The following is a 23602-nucleotide window of genomic DNA, read 5'->3' as shown; positions in this document are numbered from 1 at the left end:
TATTGAAGATATTGGAAGAACTGTCCACATCTACTTTTCATCTGCCAACAAGATGAGGAGGAATAACGAACAGCAAAAGCACTAGCCTATGTAAATCTACTACCCCCCATAGTACAAAAGTCGACCGATTCTATTATGTGCGAGAAATAAATGTTCCAAACATAGTCTGGGACAGTTGTGGGATAGATCACAAATTAAGTCAAGGAACCAATATTATTATCTTTTTTTTATCCAAATCATCCAAAGTATCTCAGATTGATTGTGAAGCTCAACAAGGTCAATTATAGATGTTTTTTTAAACGATGCCACAAATGCATTTGGAAACAGTACCAGAGAAACTAAACCAAAACATGCTGCGGGTGATTCCCTGATCCACCTATACGCAGACGACACCATTCTGTATACATCTGGCCCATCATTGGTCTGTGTTAACAAACCTCCAAACAAGCTTCAATGCCATACAACACTTCTTCCGTGGCCTCCAACTGCTCTTAAACGCAAGTAAAACTAAATGCATGCTTTTCAACGAATCGCTGCCCGCACCCGCCCGCCCGACTAGCATCACTACTCTGGACGGTTCTGACTTAGAATAAGTGGACAACTACAATACCTAGGTGTCTGGTTAGATTGTAAACTCTCCTTCCAGACTCATATTAAACATCTCCAATCCAAAATTAAATCTAGAATCTTCACTCATGCTGCCAAACATACCCTTGTAAAACTGACTATCCTCCCGATCCTTGACTTCGGCAATGTCATTTACAAAATAGCTTCCAACACTCTACTCAGCAAACTGGATGCAGTCTATCACAGTGCCATTCGTTTTGTCACCAAAGCCCCATATACCGCCCACCATTGTGACCTGTATGCTCTCATTGGCTGGCCCTCGCTACATATTCGTCGCCAGACCCACTGGCTCCAGGTCATCTATAAGACTTTGCTAGGTAAAGCTCAGCCGTATCTCAGCTCACTGATCACAATAACAACACCCACCCGCAGCACGCGCTCCAGCAGGTATATCTCACTGGTCATCCCCAAAGCCAACACCTCCTCTGGCCGCCTTTCCTTCCAGTTCTCTGCTACCAATGACTGGAACGAATTGTAAAATCGCTGCAGTTGGAGACTTATATCTCCCTCACTAACTTTAAACATCAGCTATCTGAGCAGCTAACCGATCGGTGCAGCTGTAGATAGCCCATCTGTAAATAGCCATCCAATCTACCTACCTGATCCCCATATTGTTTTTGTTTACTTTTTTGCTCTTTTGCACACCAGCATTTCTACTTACACATCATCATCTGCACATGTATCACTCCAGTGTTAATTTGCTAAATTGTAATTACTCCGCTACTATGGCTTATTTATTGCCTTACCTACTTACGCCATTTGCACAAACTGTATATACAGTGGGGCAAAAAAGTATTTAGTCAGCCACCAATTGTGCAAGTTCTCCCACTTAAAAAGATGAGAGAGGCCTGTAATTTTCATCATAGGTACACTTCAACTATGACAGACAAAAAGAAATCCAGAAAATAATGAATTTATTTGCAAATTATGGTGGAAAATAAGTATTTGGTCACCTACAAACAAGCAAGATTTCTGGCTCTCACAGACCTGTAACTTCTTCTTTAAGAGGCTCCTCTGTCCTCCACTCGTTACCTGTATTAATGACACCTGTTTGAACTTGTTATCAGTATAAAAGAAACCTGTCCACAACCTCAAACAGTCACACTCCAAACTCCACTATGGTCAAGACCAAAGAGCTGTCAAAGGACACCAGAAACAAAATTGTAGACCTGCACCAGGCTGGGAAGACTGAATCTGCAATAGGTAAGCAGCTTGGTTTGAAGAAATCAAATGTGGGAGCAATTATTAGGAAATGGAAGACATAATTAGGTAATTAGGCTTCTCCAAGCTCTGATGCTGCTGATGGTCATTAGTAGCCTACCAAACCTGCTAACTGCCTGGTACTCAGCACTCTATTGTCCCTCTAATCACTCTGACATCAATGCAAATGTGATCAATAATTTAATCAAACACTTCATGAGAGCCCATGAGCTCATGTTGCGCAACATTTCTATAGGTTATACAATTGAGCGAGAAAACAGAGTGATGGCCTGTACTAAATAGAGGAGGATCTCATCAGCTTTCTATAGGCTAGGTCTACTATATTTATTTCTCAACTTTCCTAATCTTAAGTACATTGCTTATATTTACAACAGGAGTATAGCCTACCTGGATGGCATGAAAATGAACCACGGGAAAAGCGTCCTCCATTTGCGATTTAAGTGAATAGACTACATGTATTTTTCCCCGCTGCCCCTGTTTTGATACAGGTGCATGATAATGGTCCATTCTAAATCAAAACAAATTTCACACATTTATTACATGCATAATTGCATTTTCCAGTCAATTTTGATGATGGTGTTTTCCGCTAACATTTGCGCTTATAGCCTAATACCACGTGCGCATTGCTGAGCTTATAATGTGAAGAAATAGCCTAATAGTTTATCAATATTTTAAGCAAAACGTTCTGATCTGTTGCGTCAGCCACATTGCGTAAAAATGTTTTTTTTTTTATATGCAAGTGGTTGTATTAAATAACATTTGTGCCACAAATACTAAAATGTTAGCATATGGAAACTGCCAGGGAAATAAAATAAAATGCCTGGATTGCTGTCATACTCTAACGTCTGCTTCCAACTCACACCCCCAAACACGTAGATCCCCTGAATGCAGCTCACTCTCCAGATCCCAATCTCCTGAATTCTAATGACAAGTACACACACCTGCATGTCATTATCACACACTATTTAGTTCAGTTCTTTGCACCCCATCACTGTGAGGCATCGTTTTGTTTTGTGACATGTCTTTCAGAGCTCTGGGTTTTCCTGTGAATGATGAAGTTTTTGCCTGTCTCACTAACGACGCCTTTCTGCCTGTACTGTAGCCTATCCGATTTCCTGTTATCTACCTATTGCCTGATCACCCGGACGATGTCACTAGCCTTTTCCTTGCCTGTACTGTTGCCTTTTGGACCCCCTGTGTATGACCTTCTGCCTGCCCCTGGACCCAGCTACCTGCCTCCTCCTGTGGTCCTTTGCAATAAACACCTACTGCGCCCTGCGCTTGAAACCAGCTCTCTGTCTCCCCTTGTGTTCATTACACATACCTTGTTCATAGACTGCTTACAGGTTAAGGAAACCAATGTGTCATGTAATTTTGTAATTTGGGTGAACTATACTTTTAAGCTAAACAAAAACGGACGATTTACCTACTGTTACCTCCCATGTGCTACTGTAGGTGTTCAATCACTTACCTTTTCTGAAGCACGGCTCACCAGGTTACTGCAGACCAAACATACTTTATCCTCATACACATCGACTAAAACCCAATGACCGTGGTGAAAATGGTACTTACTGGAGATCCTGAAACAGAAAAAAAAACAAGGATAGAAAAATGCAGTTAGTGATAATGACCTCTGAACAGTTTTATCCTGGTAACTTTCATGTTCCACCTTGGAGTTGTGACTAACTCAGTGGGAGGTTGATTGTTTGACCATAATAGCCCCAACCGGTTGATACTGTATGGTTTACATCTACTCTTCCATTTTAGACAAACCTTTACCAGTCGTTGTCATAACAAAAACTCAGTTCCCATGGTGCCTTGTTTGTTCGGCTGTCATTGCAATCACGAGACATGATGATTGCATAATGAGTTTGATTACAGAAGGCTCTGCCCTCCTGACTTTGTTCTTTTCCGCTGTGTGTGTGTGTGTGTGTATCTGTCCTGCATCAGACTTGCACGCACACTTACACACACCACAATGAGGATATCTAGGCCTGTGTAATAGCAATGTTCCCCTACTGACATGATTAATCACAGATACTGGTTGGGCAACGCAAATCCCTATGTTTTCAGCAGTGTTGTGTGTGTTCCAGCCTGCCAGCAGTCAGGACCACTAGAGCAAGGCTGCTGTTACAGCTATCTTGGGGCCGGAGAGGGGGCAACCATAGAGAGAGAGGATTTCTAGATGAATACCCTGTTTTAACATGGATATTGCCATAATGGCACAGATACACTGAGTGTACAAACCATTATGAACACCTTCCTATTATTGAGTTCCAAGCCTTTTTGCCTTCAGAGCAGACTCAATTCATTGGGGGCATGGACTCTACAAGGTGTCAATTGTTCCACATGGATGCTGGCCCATGTCGATGCCAATGCTTCCCACAGTTGTGTCAAGTTGGCTGGATGTCCTTTGGGTGTTGGACCATTCTTGATTCACACGGAAAACTGTTGAGTGTGGAAAAACCCAGTAGTGTTGCAGTTCTTTACACACTCAAATCAGTGCGCCTGGCACCTACTACCATACCCTTTTCAAAGGCACTTAAATATTTTGACTTCACCCTCTGAATGGCACACATACACAATCCATTTCTCAATTTTCTCAAGGCTTAAAAATCCTTCTTTAACCGGTCTCCTACCCTTCATCTATAGTGATTGAAGTGGATTTAACAAGTAACATCAATAAGGGATCATATCTTACATTTGGATTCACCCGGTTAGTCTATGTCACGTGTCAAACGAATTCTACGGAGGACTGAGTGTGGATTGACGAATTAAGGTCACTAATTAGTAAGGAACTCCCCTCACCTGGTTGTATGCGGGTTTTAATTGAAAGGAAAAAAACGAAAATCCTCAGACACTAGGACCTCTGTGTAATGAGATTGACACCCCACTGGTCTGTCATGGAAAGAGCAGTTTTTGTACACTCAGTGTACAGTCCTCTGTCTCAATGGGGGCAACCCAACCCACCTTCCACAAGTGTGTTTTTTAACTGGTCTTTAATGACTGTGAGTTTAAACATTGGCATACGTTCCTGCTGCATAAGAGACAGAATAATGACATGTCAAACGACAATAACACTAAGCCTACATCAAAACAAGTCAAATGCAAAGCACACATGATATGGAAATAATATTAGCAAGAGCAAAAAAAAAGCATATTTTGCTTGTGGTTAAACTATTGATATATTATTTTCTTAACATGACATCATCATGGCATAAATAAGTATGCTTTACCTGTATTTTTTTTTGCTGAATAGGACATGAGTACTTTAGTCACAGCTGTAAGTAAGACTAATTGTTCCCATTGGCGTCAGCTAATGGGGATCCTAATAAATCAAATCAAAATCAAATCTGTATAATGATGCTTTTACGAGATTCGGTATCGTTAATGGAATGTGACACTGAGATACGGGCACCTCAAGGAGAGTCCAGCACAGCATTACTCCAACAGGTAAACAAAATAGTACATCTAAGGAGTGACTGAAGACAGACATCTCAGGGTCTTCTGTTACAGACCCTGTCGTAAGTTAGGATGCCAGTCCTCTCGCTGTCACGGTGAGAGGGAAATGGATCCAGAGAGAAAGGGTTCAAGAGAGAAAGGGTTCCAGAACAGAGGATGAGGATCCCGGCTGGGCCAGGAGGAACCTTGCTGGGTCAAGGACTGAAGTCGAGTGGAGTCAGGTCATGAGACAGAAGGCTGCTTTTTATGGAGATGTGCGAATGTACTGATGAGATGAGATGGGACACATGGGAGACATGTTATATGCTGCTCCTCTGCAGACCGCCTAGGCAGAGGCCCTCCAAAGCTATTTGGGCCAGGTGATTTACCTCCAACGCCACCCACCACTATACATCATGGATGAGCTTTATCTGTGGTCCACATTTGGGCACCAGACATGGATTTCATGCTACTGTCCGGATTACTGATCTCTGTATGTATCTGATGTGGTGTAGTCTAGATTTCTACTATCTTCTCTCTGGGACACAATCATTTTCCATATCGTAGCTGAGAAGATGAGTACGCTGTAGGGGAAAGTTCAGCCATTTGCACTAAAACCTTGCTTAGTCATCGAGGGCATTTTGTATCACGGGCAAAGTGTTTTTGATTATTTGGGAATGTTTGATTATCATAGGATACAGTTAATGTGCATCTTTTTCTGATCACAGGGTCAAGTAAATAGTTGGAAATGGTGAATTAACCAAAATAAAAAATAGGCAAGCTTTATAAAGGCTCTGTCTTTAACACTGAAGTCACCTTGTCTATGTGCTGACTAACTCCCCCTCCCTTGTCTACGTGCTGATGAACTCCCCCTCCCTTGTCTACGTGCTGACTAACTCCCCCTCCCTTGTCTACATGCTAACTCCCCCTCCCTTGTCTACGTGCTGACTCACTCCCCCTCCCTTGTCTACATGCTAACTCCCCCTCCCTTGTCTACGTGCTGACTAACTCCCCCTCCCTTGTCTACGTGCTGACTAACTCCCCCTCCCTTGTCTACGTGCTGACTAACTCTCCCTCCCTTGTCTACGTGCTGACTAACTCTCCCTCCCTTGCCTACGTGCTGACTAACTCCCCCTCCCTTGTCAACGTGCTGACTAACTCCCCCTCCATTGTCTATGTGCTGACTAACTCCCCTCCCTTGTCTACGTGCTGACTAACTCCCCCTCCCTTGTCTACGTGCTGACTAACTCTCCCTCCCTTGTCTACGTGCTGACTAACTCTCCCTCCCTTGCCTACGTGCTGACTAACTCCCCCTCCCTTGTCAACGTGCTGACTAACTCCCCCTCCCTTGCCTACATGCTAACTTCCCCTCCCTTGTCTACGTGCTGACTAACTCCCCCTCCCTTGTCTACGTGCTGACTAACTCCCCCTCCCTTGTCTACGTGCTGACTAACTCTCCCTCCCTTGCCTACGTGCTGACTAACTCCCCCTCCCTTGTCAACGTGCTGACTAACTCCCCCTCCATTGTCTATGTGCTGACTAACTCCCCCTCCCTTGTCTACGTGCTGACTAACTCCCCCTCCCTTGTCTACGTGCTGACTAACTCTCCCTCCCTTGTCTACGTGCTGACTAACTCTCCCTCCCTTGCCTACGTGCTGACTAACTCCCCCTCCCTTGTCAACGTGCTGACTAACTCCCCCTCCCTTGCCTACATGCTAACTCCCCTCCCTTGTCTACGTGCTGACTAACTCCCCTCCCTTGTCTACGTGCTGACTAACTCCCCCTCCCTTGTCTACGTGCTGACTAACTCTCCCTCCCTTGCCTACGTGCTGACTAACTCCCCCTCCCTTGTCAACATGCTGACTAACTCCCCCTCCCTCGTCTATATGCTAACTCCCCCTCCCTTGTCTATGTGCTGACTAACTCCCCCTCCCTTGTCTATGTGCTGACTAACTCCCCCTCCCTTGTCTACGTGCTGACTAACTCCCCCTCCCTTGTCTATATGCTAACTCCCCCTCCCTTGTCTATGTGCTGACTAATTCCCCCTCCCTTGTCTACGTGCTGGCTAACTCCCCCTCCCTTGTCTATATGCTAACTCCCCCTCCCTTGTCTATGTGCTGACTAACTCCCCCTCCCTTGTCTACGTGCTGACTAACTCCCCCTCCCTTGTCTACGTGCTGACTAACTCCCCTCCCTTGTCTACGTGCTGACTAACTCCCCCGCCCTTGTCTACGTGCTGACTAACTCCCCTCCCTTGTCTACGTGCTGACTAACTCCCCCTCCCTTGTCTACGTGCTGACTAACTCCCCCTCCCTTGTCTACGTGCTGACTAACTCCCCCTCCCTTGTCTACGTGCTGACTAACTCCCCCTCCCTTGTCTACGTGCTGACTAACTCCCCCTCCCTTGTCTACGTGCTGACTAACTCCCCCTCCCTTGTCTACGTGCTGACTCCCCCTCCCTTGTCTATGTGCTGACTAACTCCCCCTCCCTTGTCTACGTGCTGACTAACTCCCCCTCCCTTGTCTACGTGCTGACTAACTCCCCTCCCTTGTCTACGTGCTGACTAACTCCCCTCCCTTGTCTACGTGCTGACTAACTCCCCTCCCTTGTCTACGTGCTGACTAACTCCCCTCCCTTGTCTACGTGCTGACTAACTCCCCTCCCTTGTCTACGTGCTGACTAACTCCCCTCCCTTGTCTACGTGCTGACTAACTCCCCTCCCTTGTCTACGTGCTGACTAACTCCCCTCCCTTGTCAACGTGCTGACTAACTCCCCTCCCTTGTCTACGTGCTGACTAACTCCCCTCCCTTGTCTACGTGCTGACTAACTCCCCTCCCTTGTCTACGTGCTGACTAACTCCCCTCCCTTGTCAACGTGCTGACTAACTCCCCCTCCCTTGTCTACGTGCTGACTAACTCCCCCTCCCTTGTCTACGTGCTGACTAACTCCCCCTCCCTTGTCTACGTGCTGACTAACTCCCCCTCCCTTGTCTATGTGCTGACTAACTCCCCCTCCCTTGTCTACGTGCTGACTAACTCCCCCTCCCTTGTCTACATGCTGACTAACTCCCCCTCCCTTGTCTACATGCTGACTAATCACCCCTCCCTTATCTACATGCTGACTAACCCCCCTCCCTCGCTCAGGTCTATGGTGGGAAATTCCATGGTAACAGAACGACACTGTGACTTCTAATTTTCACCAGAAAATGTATGCCAAACAAAAACAATTGATTGCAAAGATTTAAAAATCCATGCAGAAGGACTACTTTCAAAAATGTCCAATGAACATTCCAAGAGCAGTGCAAATGTAAAGTTTTGCAACAGAATGAAGTTTTGTAACAGTTTTCCAAATCTACTCTGAACGAATATTAAAAGATGTCTGCAGAAACAATCGGGTGTGAGCTATATGACCCCTTGAGTTTGAAAAAAAAAGTGGGTTATTAAACTAATGTAATGAATACGATGGGAGACAGAGTGCTGGTTTCAAGCGCAGGGCACAGCAGGTGTTTAATTGTAAAGGACCACAGGAGGAAGCAGGTGGCTGGGTCCAGGGGCAGGAAGAAGGTCACACACAGGGACTCCAAAAAGGTAACGGTACAGGCAGGGAAAAGGCTAATAACGTAGTCCGGGAGATCAGACAAGAGGTTGATGACAGGAAATCTGATAAGCAAAAGTACAGGCAGGGAATAGGCAAAAAGGCGTCGTTAGTGAGGATGGCCAAAAACTACGATACACGGAAGGACTTACACGGAACTAAACAGCGGTGCGAATAGAAATGTGTATCAAAACAAACAATACCCCACAATGATGGGGTGCAAAGAACTGAAGTAAATAGTGTGTGTAAATGACATACAGGTGTGTGAACAGGTGATCAGAATTCAGGTGATTGGGATCTGGAGAGTGAGCTGCGTTCAGGGGATCTATGTGTTTGAGAGTGTGAATTGGAAGCCGATGTTACAACTACAGGAAGTGAAGTGGATTAACACCTGATAATAGAATGACAGATGTAACAGAATGATATCATGGGTTCCTGACCTATACTACACAGAGATGCATAATTATGGATATGTGATGTAATCATTGTGTTGTATTCTCAATAGATACACAAAGGTAGAAAAATGCATGTTTTGGCATTATTCTAAACATAGGTTATTATTCTAATGAGCTCCCCCGCCTGAAGCGAGACCAGATTTGGTCTGAACCAATCATAGACGTCGATGTTTCACAAGTTTGGACATCCCAGTAGAGCACAGTACACTATAGCACAGCACAGAACAGCGCAGTAGAGTTCAGTATAGTACTGTACAATATAATACATTATACTCTACTCTAATGTGCTCTGCTGTACTGTACTGTACAAAACTATACTTGGTTCCGTGGTTGCCATGTCGCAGTGAGGTAGCCTAGACAGAGAGCTCTGTAAATGTTGTACACATTCCATTGTTTTAAAGTGTTTTTCATTGCATTTATTTTATATATTTTTTTTAAAGTCAACTTGTTGAGAGAGAAACTGTAATATCTGGTGGTGACCCACGAAATTGCAGGACTGATTATAGCAAGTCAGTTTATATTTTGCTTCACTAGCTAGTTAGCTAGCTCAAATTGAATGAGGCAGCAGCAACACCCGATCAACAGCATTGGCCTTTTGGCTTCCAGTTCCAGTTCCTAGATGGAAGTGGACTGCGGTGTGACGTGATGCAGAGTCTCACCTCGTAGGGGGATTTTCAGGTCTACTGCTGAGGAGTTGTGTTCTTACTGCCGCTTTTACAGTCGCTGAAGCATCACCACGTGGGTGCTACATTTCAGTAGTGGACGATCTAGCCTGATCTACGGAGGAGAAGCTGTGAACATCGAAGACGAAAAGGTGCCTGACGAAGAGCTCCGAGGCCTGTATGTCAGATGTCTCTACCTCTGCCTGTGCCAATGCTCCCTCTGCTCAAGATAGAAAGGTACTATCTTGGATAATTTTTCAAAAATATGATTACATTTCTCAAATATATAAACTATTAGCTTTCATTTGACACCAAATGTGATGTGCTCCCATGAACTTCATATGTTGGTTTTCATGGGTCTTTTTTGTTACATGGAAATGGCCTGATCTATTATCAACAGAAAGGTGACATCATAGTGGAACTCCTTTCCATGCTTTTCTAATATTTGAACTTCCGGTCACATTGCTGGAGCCCAGGGGAGTAATTAGTGAGCCTCCCTTAACAGCCTGATGATACACTGCCGGCTAATAAATTACCTGTGAATTCTGGCCTCGGTCGTTGTGATTAGGATTATATGGGTCCACCATCATATCCACAGACAAAACATATCCACATATGGTAAATGTCAAAGAACATTCCAAGAAAATGGAACTACACACTATTAACAAAGGATGTGATAAGAAATAACCCAATTATAGTAGTGGATATCCCTTTTTTAATGGCATACTTCCACAACAGCTCTTTGCAGTCCGCCCCCAGCTAGTCCGCCCCCAGCCAGTCCGCCCCCGCCCCCCAGCTAACATAACGTTCTGATAAACATATGTTTCTTTCAGCTTGGTGAGAGCTTGGGTGTCCGTCCTGAGGTCCTTTTGCATACAACTTTCCACAACTTTCTGCGGGATAGTTGCTTGACTTTGGGACATTCTCAGCACATTTAAGAAACGTTATTTACTTGGAATTTCATTACTTCAACAGAACGTTGGTTACATTTAATGTACATTTTCATTGAATTTCATACTCAGTTCGTATAGTAACTGTATCCACTAGGGAGTGAGGTGATTGCCATCTAAGAGCCAACGTCGTTTTTGCGGCAGTGCTGCCTGCCAGCAGTAATAGTATGTTCTCAAACAATCTGGAATGTTCTCAAATAGTTCAGAGAACGTTCAGAATCAACGTTCTTCCATGGGAATTTCAGTACTTTAGCATTATGTTTCCTGCATGTTTCCTCATGTTTCTATTAAAAGTCATGTTTACAAGTTGTTCCAAGAACATTAATAAACAATGTTCTTCTGTGGGAATTTCAGGAGTTTTGCATAATGTTACCTAAAGGTTTCCTCATGGTTCTATTTAAAGTCATGTTCTCATACTGTTCTAAGAACATTAAGACCGCTTTCCATGAAAACGTTTGGTAAGGTTCCGTAACGTTCTAAGAATGTTGTTTAAAAACATATTCCACTCTCAGAACGTGAAGAAAACGTTCCATAAGAACTACAAGAAAACTTTTGTAACGTTTAGAGTACAGAGTACAGGCTTCGGTGTAATGCTCATTCCTTCGACGATAAACACGATTCCGACCACGATTCCGATGAGCATGGACCCTGGACATCTTTCTTTTGGTGTTTTTCAGAGTCAGTAGAAAGGCCTCTTTAGTGTTCTAAGTTTTCATAACTGTGACCTTAATTGCCTACCGTCTATAAGCTGTTACGACCGTTCCACGGGTGCATGCTCATTAATTGTTTATGGTTCATTGAACATGCATGGGAAACAGTGTTTATACCCTTTACAATGAAGATCTGTGACATTATTTGGATTTTTACGAATTATCTTTGAAAGACAGGGTCCTGAAAAAGAGACGTTTCTTTTTATGCTGAGTTTACATTCGTTCTCAGCATAAACAGAACTCTCTCTATCCTCTATTTTGCTAAGTGTGTTCAGGTGTGTTGGCCGTGCACACTAATTGGCCAATAATGAGTGCTTGTTTCCTTTGAAATGCGATCTGTTTGAATAGACTCAAATAAACAACTTTGTATGCGTAAAAAAAAACACGGCATGCTGGCTGCATCCTTTAGGCGCATTGGACTAATTCCAATAATAAATAAATGAAGATTATAGGTTTGAATCTCACTGATGCTGTGTCACAAAAATAAATATGCATGATTCAAGCAAAAGGATATTAATTTCATGTGTCCTATCTGTGCTTGTAATTTCTTATTGAAACATTCAGTTTTAAGGAAGTCAAAAACAACAAAAAACACCTCAAAGCAACTTATAATTTCCATTCTAAGAGCGTTAATAAAACTTCCTAGGAAAACTTTCAAGGAACCAGAGTAAAATGTTCTCAGAACCTACCTGCAACCTACAAATAAACTTTCTCAGAACAGGAGACATTTTCACTTCTGTTATCAGAACGTTGAAAAAATGTGTTCTACCAGTCAGGAGACGTATGGCTTCATTCTCACAAACAATGTGAAACCAAAAAACATACATTCCCGTCCGTAGGCATGTCTGAAAGGGTTCTGAGTATACGTAAGTCTGTGTATAATTATTCCTGAGAATGGATGGATTTCCTCAGATGAAACAGAGAGAAGTGAGGCTAGCCAGGCAGGCGATACTGGCAGGGTGAAAAGTCATTCACCCAAAGGAGCCTGCAGCTGCACACTGTCAAAACTCCCCTGGCTGGCTGCAACTAGGGACTGTTGGGAGGTACTGTACAGTTCACTCAGATCTGTTTGTCTTTTTTATATACTCTACCCCAGGGTTTCCCAACTGGCCCGTGGGTGATTTTATTTGGCACCCCAAGTTTTCTGAGAAAAAAATTAATATAATATTACAGTATATAATATTTTATTGTTGGACATAAAAGACAGCTTCAAGTGATTTTAATTTAAGAAATCTGCTCCAAAGTATTCCCACACATAATAGATCTGGAGATATATGTATATGATATATGGTCCTTCTGTAGCTCAGTTGGTAGAGCATGGCTCTTGTAACGCCAGGGTAGTGGGTTCGATTCCCGGGACCACCCATACGTAGAATGTATGCACACATGACTGTAAGTCGCTTTGGATAAAAGCGTCAGCTAAATGGCATATATTATTATTATTATTATTATATATACTGTAAATATAAGCAAGGTTTGAAATTATTATGTTTTAGTCAAATATTATATATGTTTGGGGCTTCTTGCTGTCAGTCTGCAGTCTACAAATGATCTGTAATTATGTTCCAGCTCCCTGGCCATCCACTCAAGAAAAAATCGTCCCGCGGCTGAATCTAATCGATGATCCCTGATCCCTGGCACACATCAACATACCCATTAACACACACTGCTGAGGAAGATAAGCATTGAAAACATTGAAGGTGCATAGAAATAATAAAGAATATCACCAGGGTCGCCTTGTCTTCCCAGCCTTCCTCGTTTTCCTGGAGGCCCTAGAAGGATGACAAAGAGAAAGGAGCAGAGATGATTTATTTGTCCGTTTATTAGCTTACTAATTTAACATACAGGTTGCTTATATTTCCCATTCAATATTTTTTTTGTTGTTGAGTGCAACAGCTGAATTGCATTAAAATGATTTCACTTTCATTTGAACACATCCCCTGTCTTTTGTTGTCGCCACAGTTTGGGATTACAGCTTCAATAAAAAAAAACATTTCATAGTGTGTAACTTCTAGTATACAGCTTCCAGTGGGGAATGATCTGTTGACTTCACAGATATCTGAACTAGTCAGGAAGTGACCGTGTTTGTACAAGTCCGATAAGGTTCTTCCATTACAGAGCATCATTTGTGCCTGACAAAACTGGTGCTATGACAATGGGTCAACAGATCACTTAACTGATGAGGGAGAGAGTCTAGGAGGCTGATAGACTTGGTCAATATCAGAGACTCAGTGTGAGAAAAAATGGACTTTCTCTTTCCCATTCCTAAAGACAGGCTCGGGAATGAGTGTGGAAGCTTCCCCTGGTGTGTTAACACTGAAGATAAGGGAGATTAGAAAAGGGCTATTTCTGACAGCAGCGACCGTGGAACACACACACGCACATGTCCCCTCAGCTTTCCCCTGGCTGCATCTTCAGGAAGGCCCCAGGCCGACCAACAGTGACATCACATGCAAGCCGCATCGTTAACCGCCACATGGATCAGGGACTGCAGCCATCACACAGTCCACCCAGATCAAACAAGACCAACTGACCCACACTCTCCACAGATATATTCAACATGCTTTCACCCTGACACACTGGCCCAAGAGTCATAGTCAAACACATGCAACGTATGAGGGCTCAAGAACAAACAACACGTATGGTATTAATAAGAGCATACTGTGCTAAGATCATATTATTTGACCAATTTCTGCAGCTCACATGCAGGGGGAGGATGGCTACTCTCAGATGACGTGAGCGCAGTATAGTTTTTACCAATGGGACGATTCCTTGGACACAATGCACAACTTAGAACTTGAACAAAACAGTTTGAATTAACATTAAAATGTGAATGTGAATGTTCTCTTTGTTTTATTCAACAAATTCAACATGTGCAATTTGCATGCCTATTTGAGTGTTAGACAAATATATCAGCGTTCCAGGAAAAAAGGGAACAGTGCTTCCAAACTATTATTGCCAATTTGCGAGAGGACAGGCCTACATCTTTTAAAACTAGAGTCCTGTGGCAGATCTATGGTGAGTAAAACCCTCTACCCCGCCCTCGGTCTGTCTGCTGAAAAATCACGACACCAAATCCCATGTAAACCCTATTAAAGAGAGAATGTGCGGTTTGTACACTAAAACGTTGTGTGTGTGATATTGCCCCTCTTCGAAACGAATCACGATCAACATCCATCAAGAGATATACATTTTAAAAGATGTCGAAGAAAAGAGCGCACGGCAGGACCCCACGTGATTTAACTCGACCTATTGTCACAAAAAAAAACCATCATAAAGCACTTTCCCCTGATTCCACAAAATTAGAGAGCTGTATATTTAAGTACACTTTAATCAGAAATAAGCTAGTGTTATCACAGAATACCATGCGTTCATCCACCTCTGGCCTGCTCGCCTCCCTACCACTGAGGAAGTACAGTTCCCGCTCAGCCCAGTCAAAACTGTTCGCTGCTCTGGCCCCCCAATGGTGGAACAAACTCCCTCACGACGCCAGGACAGCGGAGTCAATCACCACCTTCCGGAGACACCTGAAACCCCACCTCTTTAAGGAATACCTAGGATAGGATAAGTAATCCTTCTCACCCCCCTAAAAGATTTAGATGCACTATTGTAAAGTGGCTGTTCCACTGGATGTCATAAGGTGTATGCACCAATTTGTAAGTCGCTCTGGATAAGAGCGTCTGCTAAATGACTTAAATGTAAATGTAAATAGTCAACAAAAAAAGATAGTGTGATTAATATTTTTTGACCTATAGAAAATAACAGTAGAATGTGTGTGCTGTACATCATTTCACAGGCTAATGAAGATTTTGAAAAAATACATTGCATACCTATACTAATCTCTCTCTATTTACAGTAAGATCATGAGACTGTTATGGCTATAATTGTGGTGAACACAAAGAATGTCATTTTTAAAATTGGTTTTGGTAGCTGACTCTCTCATGATCTTTAGTAGGTATGGAAGAGTTCCAGTGGAAAGGAAGGCACAAACACTATCTTAATAGGGAACTTCAATTGCCAGGTACCATAAATTGTGCCAAAGACCCACACCTCTACCAGTGTTGGATTAAAAGCCTTAGCAGTACTGGAATGCTCACATGAATAGAGGGAATTCATAATGAATTCCATGGACATTCATTTAGCAGGTGGTACGTGATAATTTATTTAATTTGTTTTACACCACAAAATACCTTATACTGTGCTGAGGGTGTGAAAGGAGGAGGAAGGAGAAATAACTGGGGTCGACACCCCCATTCACTTGACATCAAATTCATACCAGACGTGGATTATCGGTGCTTATCCACATCTTAAAATACCACAGTGTAGCTGCAGGATGGACCCAAAGTAAACCTATAGCAGAAATGGCCAACACAGGAAGTAGCTTTTTTTTCTGGGCCAAGATTGAGTGTTGTATGGATCTGGGTAAATCCACATGCACATTAACTTTGGCGGAAGAATCAACCTGGCAGAACATGCAAACAAAACAGTATCTTTTGAAGCCTAATTTTATATTGCTAGATAGACCTAGAGATAAATATATTAAGAACGAGTCTGATACAAAAACAAAAAGCAATTGATAAGAGTACATTTTTAGGGAGCATGTATGATACAAATATGCTGTCATAGTGCAATATTATCTACAGATAATACTAGAGTTGTTGTTAGTTATGGTAAGGGATATGTTTTATCTTAGACAATCTCTTGGGTCTGTAGAGACAGCGAGTGAGCATCCGTTTCCAGTTATGTGTCTCTGATCCGAGTCCTACCTATAGAAACCCTAACCCTAACCCTGCACATAAAAACAACGCTAAACTGTCACGCCCTGATCTGTTTCACAAGTCCTTGTGCTTGTCTCCACCCCCTCCAGGTGTCGGCCATCTTCCCCACTTATCCCCTGGGTATTTATACCTGTGTTCTCTTTCTGTCCGTGCCAGTTTGTCTTGTTTGTTCAAGTCAACCAGCAGTTTGTCTCAGCCCCTGCTTTCCCCCAGTCTCTCTTTTTCTCGTCCTCCTGGTATTTACCCTTGCCTGTCCTAATGCTCAGCCTGCCTGCTGTCCTGTGCCTTTGCACCTACTCTGGATTACTGACCTCTGCCTGACCTGGGCCTGCCTGCCGTCCTGTACCTTGGCCCCACTATTCTGGATTATCGACCCCTGCCTGCCTTGACCTGTCATTTGCCCGCCCCTGTCGTTGCAATAAACATAGTTACTTCAACACAGTCTGCACTTGGGTCTTACCTGAAACCTGATAGTAAACAGTAAATCACAACTACAGCCTCTTCTATTGTGGCTGGGATACAAATCGAAGACACATTTGTGTCCTCTCCCTGCCTTAAATGAGGATATGCACTCCTCATCGGACAAATGGATGACAGTTGACATTGACAACAGTGATTGGTATTACAGTTCAAGTTGAAAGTGTGTTTAGGAACAAGCGAAAATCTTCGTCACTTGAAGATTGAACTTATTCCTCCAAGACGAGCAATCTGATGTTGTTGCTATATAAACCTACGTCTAATGATTGGTCCTCGGTAGCTCAGTTGGTTCGAGCGACGGCAAGATAGAGGACCTTGTTCCTGGGACCACCCGTATATGAAAATGTACGCACGCATAAATGTAAGTTGCTTTGGATAAAAGCGCTTGCTAAATGGCATTATGATTTCTATTATTATTATTAAGTTTGAAGATGACAGATAGGGGAGCATCTAAAACCAGAAAAAGGTTTGATTTAAATGTATTACAACTGGCCCACGTGATAGAGGCAGCAGTAGAGTGCTGGCTTAGTTATAGGTGGCATAATAAAACACCATTAAAAGGAAGTAATCATCACATTCTCTATTCCAGTGAGAGAAACACGAACAACACGTCCAATTTCTGCTTAAAAATAGACTTTAGATCTCGACAGACCATTGTTTTCACGCTGGGCTTGTTCTGAGAAGTGATTCTTGCTCATACTAGTCGTTACTCTTTAAAAAATGTAATATGCATGATGCCCATTGACTATGAAGGGATATAACTTTGTGAGCGTAGTTCAAGTGTCTTACCCTATCAGATCCGAAAATATAGCTTTTTCTAATCCATTATTTGGTAACAATGTAATTGTAAACAAACACTGTATAACCTCAAAATATGGTTAAAATTATAATTGTGAGTCATAGCTCTATGTCACGCCCTGACCTTAGAGAGCTTTTTATGTCTCTATTTTGGTTTGGTCATGGTGTGATTTGGGTGGGCATTCTATGTTCTTTTTCATATGTGTTTTGTATTTCTTTGTTTTGGCCGGGTATGGTTCTCAATCAGGGACAGCTGACTATCATTGTCTCTGATTAGGAACCATAGGAACCATGTGGGTAGCTTTTTCCCACATGGTTTTTGTGGGTAGTTATTTTCTGTTTAGTGTTTTCTGCACCTGACAGGACTGTTTCGGTTTTGTTTATTCTCTTTGTTATTTTGTTATAGTGTTCAGTTTCAATAAAAAAGCATGAACACTTACCACGCTGCGCTTTGGTACAATTCTTCAGACGACAAAAACTGTTACACTCCAACTATACATTTGAGAGTGGTTACATTTAACCAACCCCATCTCAGAGCTGAAAAACAGTGCAGAGGTTACTGAGACAAAACCTATAATTTTATGCTCGTTTACAATCTTTCTTTTGGGGTGAATGGTGGACAGAAATGATTTACTTCCTCCATGTCACTTTTCTTTCATACAGCAGAAGACGATATTGTTGAGCAGCTCCCTATGGTGCAAACACTGTTTTTAAATTGCAAATCTATCTTGTGATTATGATCTTTAGCTGATGTCACCAGAAAATATATTACACTCCCTGCCAGCCCTAATGCTCAGAAAGTTTCATATGAGGACAGCAGTGTCATACGTTTGGTCATTATTCACTACTGGAAAAAAAAGCTCAAATGTTCTATGCAAATTTTATGCATTAGGCTACACATTTTCCTTCTACAATGTGATGGAAGTTGAAGTCTACACACTACAGGCAGTCTCTACCAATAGTAAGACTAATAGCTCACAGCACTTCAAAGCAAAGCTCTCCAGGTAGCGAGCATAAAGTATGGAACCATGGGTGGAATGAACAGATCCTTGCCCAAATGATACTAATCTACTGATGACACACAGTACCAGTCAACAGTTTGGACACACCTACTCATTCAAAGGCTTTTCTTTATCATTACTATTTTTTCTACATTGTAGAATAATAGTGAAGACATCAAAACTATGAAATAGCACATATGTATTCATGTGGTAACCAAAAAAGTGTTAAACAAATCAAAATATATTTAATATTTTTTATTCTTCAAAGTAGCCACCCTCTGCCCTGATGACAGCTTTGCACACTCTTGGCATACTCTCACCCAGTTTCATGAGGAATGCTTTTCCAACAGTCTTGAAGGAGTTCCCACATATTCTGAGCACTTGTTGGCTGCTTTTCCTTCAATCTGCGGTCGGACTCATCCCAAACCATCTCAATTGGGTTGAGGTCGGGTGATTGTGGAGGCCAGGTTATCTGATGCAGCACCATCAGTTAGTGTTGGATTCTAAATAAATCAAAGACAGTGTCACCAGCAATGCAACATCACACCTCCTCTTCCATGCTTCACAGTGGGAACCACACATGCAGAGATCATCTGTTCACCTATTCTGCATCTCACAAAGACACGGCTGTTGGTACCAAAGATTTCAAATTTGGACTCAGATTTCCACGGGTCTAATGTCCATTGCTCATGTTTCTTGGCCCAAGCAAGTCTCCTCTTCTTACTGGTGTCCTTCAGTAGTATCCTCTGCAGCAGAGGTAACTCTGGGTCTTCCTTTCCTGTGGCGGTCCTCGTGAGATCCAGTTTCATCATAGCGCTTGATGGTTGATGCGACTGCACTTGAAGAAACTTTCAAAGTTCTTGAAATGTTCCACATTGACTGATCATCATGTCTTACAGTAATGATGCGCCATAATACATGGTACATCTTTTGTGTACCACCCCTACCTTGTCACAACACAACTGATTGGCTCAAACACATTAAGAAGGAAATAAATTCCACAAATGAACTTTTAACAAGGCACACCTGTTAATTGAAATGCATTCCAGGTGACTACCTCATGAAGCTGGTTGAGAGAATGCCAAGAGTGTGCAAAGCTGTCATTAAGGCAAAGGGTGGCTACTTTGTAGAATCTCAAATATAACATATATTTTGATTTGATTAACACTTTTTTTGCTACCACATGATTCCATATGTGTTATTTCATAGTTGTGATGTCTTCACTATTATTCTACATTGTAGAAAATAGTAAAAATAAAGAAAAACCCTGGAATGAGTAGGTGTGTCCAAACTTTTGACTGGTACTGTAGGTCTGATGAGGAGGACCACTCAATCATAAAAAGCGCATACTGCTATAGACACTACCAAACACATGCTACTGAGCAGCATCAGACACTAGTGTAATGTGAACAACAGCCTATTCCCAGCAAAAGCTCTGCTTACAGTTTTTCTCAATTGCTTAAACATAAAAACTGATTCCAGTAGCACCTTTTTGTCATTCCCAAAAACTCACACACATTTCCCATAACCATAAACACTATTCACCTGTTTCCACACGTTTCAATATTCAAAAATCTTTCTGCTAAACCTTACACAAAAGTGGCCAAATAAATCATTCATTCAGGACACACATTCTTTCAATGTAATTAACTTAAGTCATCACAACCTAAACTCAAAGAGCACACCTTCCTCCAGGTGAAAACACTAAGCCTCAAAATTATGAACACACCGATCAGAATTGCAAGATCAATAAATAGGGTCTAGAGGCATGTCCATGTGCTTTGGGACAATGGATCCCAACAATGCCGAAGTTGCAAGACTACAGAGGATGAGGACGAGGACGACGACAACAACAACAAAGTCCAGTAATCTCAGATGAAATCCGTGCCACCTTTTAAAATGATAAACTTGGATTAGCTAACACAATGTGCCATTGGAACACAGGAGTGATGGTTGTTGATAATGGGCCTCTGTACACCTATTAAGATATTCCATTAAAAATCAGCCGTTTCCAGCTACAATAGTCATTTACAACATTTTAACGATGTCTACACTGTATTTCTGATCAATTTGATGTTATTTTAATGGACCAAAAAATGTGTTTTTCTAAGTGACCCCAAACTTTTGAACAGTAGTGTATGTGAGTACTACGGTGCGATAGTAATTTAGACAGGTTACCTTGGCGTTCTTGGGGCACAGGGACTATGGTGGTCTGCTTGAAACATGTAGGTATTACAGACTGGGTCAGGGAGAGGTTGAACATATCAGTGAAGACACTTGTCAGCTGGTCAGCATATGCTCTGAGTACGCGTCCGGGTAATCCATCTGGCCCTGCGACCTTAGGAAGGTTGACATGTTTAAAGGTCTTGCTCACATCGGCTACGTAGTGATCACACAGTTATCTGGAACAGCTGGTGCTCTCATGTGTGGTTCAGTGTTACTAGCCTCGAAGCAAGCATAAAAGGCATTTAGCTCATCTGGTAGGCTCACATCACTGGATAGCTCTCGACTAGGTTTCCCTTCATAATCAATGATAGTTTGCAAGCCCTGCCAAATCCTGTATTGATACTTTGCCTGTTTAATGGTTCGTTAGAGGGCGTGGCGGGATTTCTTATGTGTCCGTATTAGTGTCCCGCTCCTTGACAGCGGCAGCTCTAGCCTTTAGATCAGTGTGGATGTTGCTTGTAAACCATGCTTCTGGTTGGGATATGATACGTACGCTCACTGTGGGGACGACGTCATTGATGCACTTATTAATGAAGCAGGTGACTGATGTGGTAAACTTCTCAATGCCATCACAGGATATAGTTATGGTCAGATATGCAAAATGGAAGGCGAGGGAGAGCTTTGTATGCATCTCTGTGTGTGGAGTAAAGGTGATCGAGAGTTTATTTGCCTCTAGTTACAGAGGTGACATGCTGGTGGTACACATTTTTATTTTTTTATTTTTTATTTCACCTTTATTTAACCAGGTAGGCTAGTTGAGAACAAGTTCTCATTTGCAACTGCGACCTGGCCAAGATAAAGCATAGCAGTGTGAACAGACAACACAGAGTTACACATGGAGTAAACAATTAGCAAGTCAATAACACAGTAGAAAAAAATGGGCAGTCTATATACAATGTGTGCAAAAGGCATGAGGAGGTAGGCGAATAATACAATTTTGCAGATTAACACTGGAGTGATAAATGATCAGATGGGCATGTACAGGTAGAGATATTGGTGTGCAAAAGAGCAGAAAAGTAAATAAATAAAAACAGTATAAAAACAGTATGGGAATGAGGTAGGTGAAAAAGGGTGAGCTATTTACCTATAGACTATGTACAGCTGCAGCGATCGGTTAGCTGCTCGGATAGCTGATGTTTGAAGTTGGTGAGGGAGATAAAAGTCTCCAACTTCAGCGATTTTGCAATCCGCCCCAGTCACAGGCAGCAGAGTACTGGAACGAAAGGCGGCCAAATGAGGTGTTGGCTTTAGGGATGATCAGTGAGATACACCTGCTGGAGCGCGTTACGGATGGGTGTTGCCATTGACCAGTGAACTGAGATAAGGCGGAGCTTTACCTAGCATGGACTTGTAAATGACCTGGAGCCAGTGGGTCTGGCGACGAATATGTAGTGAGGGCCAGCCGACTAGAGCATACAAGTCGCAGTGGTGGGTGGTATAAGGTGCTTTAGTGACAAAACGGATGGCACTGTGATAGACTGCATCCAGTTTGCTGAGTAGAGTGTTGGAAGCCATTTTGTAGATGACATCGCCGAAGTCGAGGATCGGTAGGATAGTCAGTTTTACTAGGGTAAGCTTGGCAGCGTGAGTGAAGGAGGCTTTGTTGCGGAATAGAAAGCCGACTCTGGATTTGATTTTTGATTGGAGATGTTTGATGTGAGTCTGGAAGGAGAGTTTGCAGTCTAGCCAGACACCTAGGTACTTATAGATGTCCACATATTCAAGGTTGGAACCATCCAGGGTGGTGATGCTAGTCGGGCATGCGGGTGCAGGCAGCGATCGGTTGAAAAGCATGCATTTGGTTTTACTCGTTTAAGAGCAGTTGAGGCCACGGAAGGAGTGCTGTATGGCATTGAAGCTCGTTTGGAGGTTTGATAGCACAGTGTCCAATGACGGGCCGAAAGTATATAGAATGGTGTCGTCTGCGTAGAGGTGGATCAGGGAATCGCCCGCAGCAAGAGCAACATCATTGATATATACAGAGAAAAGAGTCGGCCCGAGAATTGAACCCTGTGGCACCCCCATAGAGACTGCCAGAGGACCGGACAGCATGCCCTCTGATTTGACACACTGAACTCTGTCTGCAAAGTAATTGGTGAACCAGGCAAGGCAGTCATCCGAAAACCGAGGCTGTTGAGTCTGCCGATAAGAATTTGGTGATTGACAGAGTCGAAAGCCTTGGCGAGGTCGATGAAGACGGCTGCACAGTACTGTCTTTTATCGATGGCGGTTATGATATCATTTAGTACCTTGAGTGTGGCTGAGGTGCACCCGTGACCGGCTCGGAAACCAGATTGCACAGCGGAGAAGGTACGGTGGGATTCGAGATGGTCAGTGACCTGTTTGTTGACTTGGCTTTCGAAGACCTTAGATAGGCAGGGCAGGATGGATATAGGTCTATAGCAGTTTGGGTCCAGGGTGTCTCCTCCTTTGAAGAGGGGATGACTGCGGCAGCTTTCCAATCCTTGGGGATCTCAGACGATATGAAAGAGAGGTTGAACAGGCTGGTAATAGGGGTTGCGACAATGGCGGCAGATAGTTTCAGAAATAGCGGGTCCAGATTGTCAAGCCCAGCTGATTTGTACGGGTCCAGGTTTTGCAGCTCTTTCAGAACATCTGCTATCTGGATTTGGGTAAAGGAGAACCTGGAGAGGCTTGGG

At 43.0% G+C, this 23602-nt stretch overlaps 2 protein-coding genes across 2 annotated transcripts in view; both read right to left on the bottom strand.

Annotated features, from left to right (window-relative positions):
• Positions 1-1730, bottom strand: part of LOC118390567 (collagen alpha-1(XXIII) chain) — a 37587-nt gene extending 35857 nt beyond the window's left edge. The window contains exon 1 of the mRNA XM_052457444.1: positions 1615-1730. The gene's annotated coding sequence lies outside the window, so the exon portion shown is untranslated. The remainder of the gene's footprint in view (positions 1-1614) is intronic.
• A 3774-nt stretch (positions 1731-5504) lies between these two features.
• LOC127906236 (collagen alpha-1(XXIII) chain-like) overlaps positions 5505-23602 on the bottom strand; it is a 103570-nt gene continuing 85472 nt past the window's right edge. Inside the window, exons 3-4 of the mRNA XM_052457538.1 lie at positions 13390-13434; positions 5505-5575 (exon numbers count right to left, since the gene is read on the bottom strand). Of these exons, the coding sequence (XP_052313498.1) occupies positions 5505-5575; positions 13390-13434 (116 nt within the window). The remainder of the gene's footprint in view (positions 5576-13389; positions 13435-23602) is intronic.

This window comes from Oncorhynchus keta, chromosome 11 (genome assembly GCF_023373465.1).
Source record: "Oncorhynchus keta strain PuntledgeMale-10-30-2019 chromosome 11, Oket_V2, whole genome shotgun sequence".
Lineage (NCBI taxonomy): Eukaryota > Metazoa > Chordata > Actinopteri > Salmoniformes > Salmonidae > Oncorhynchus > Oncorhynchus keta.
Note: the sequence above shows the minus strand (reverse complement) of the source record. Positions and strands in the feature narration are given on the sequence as shown.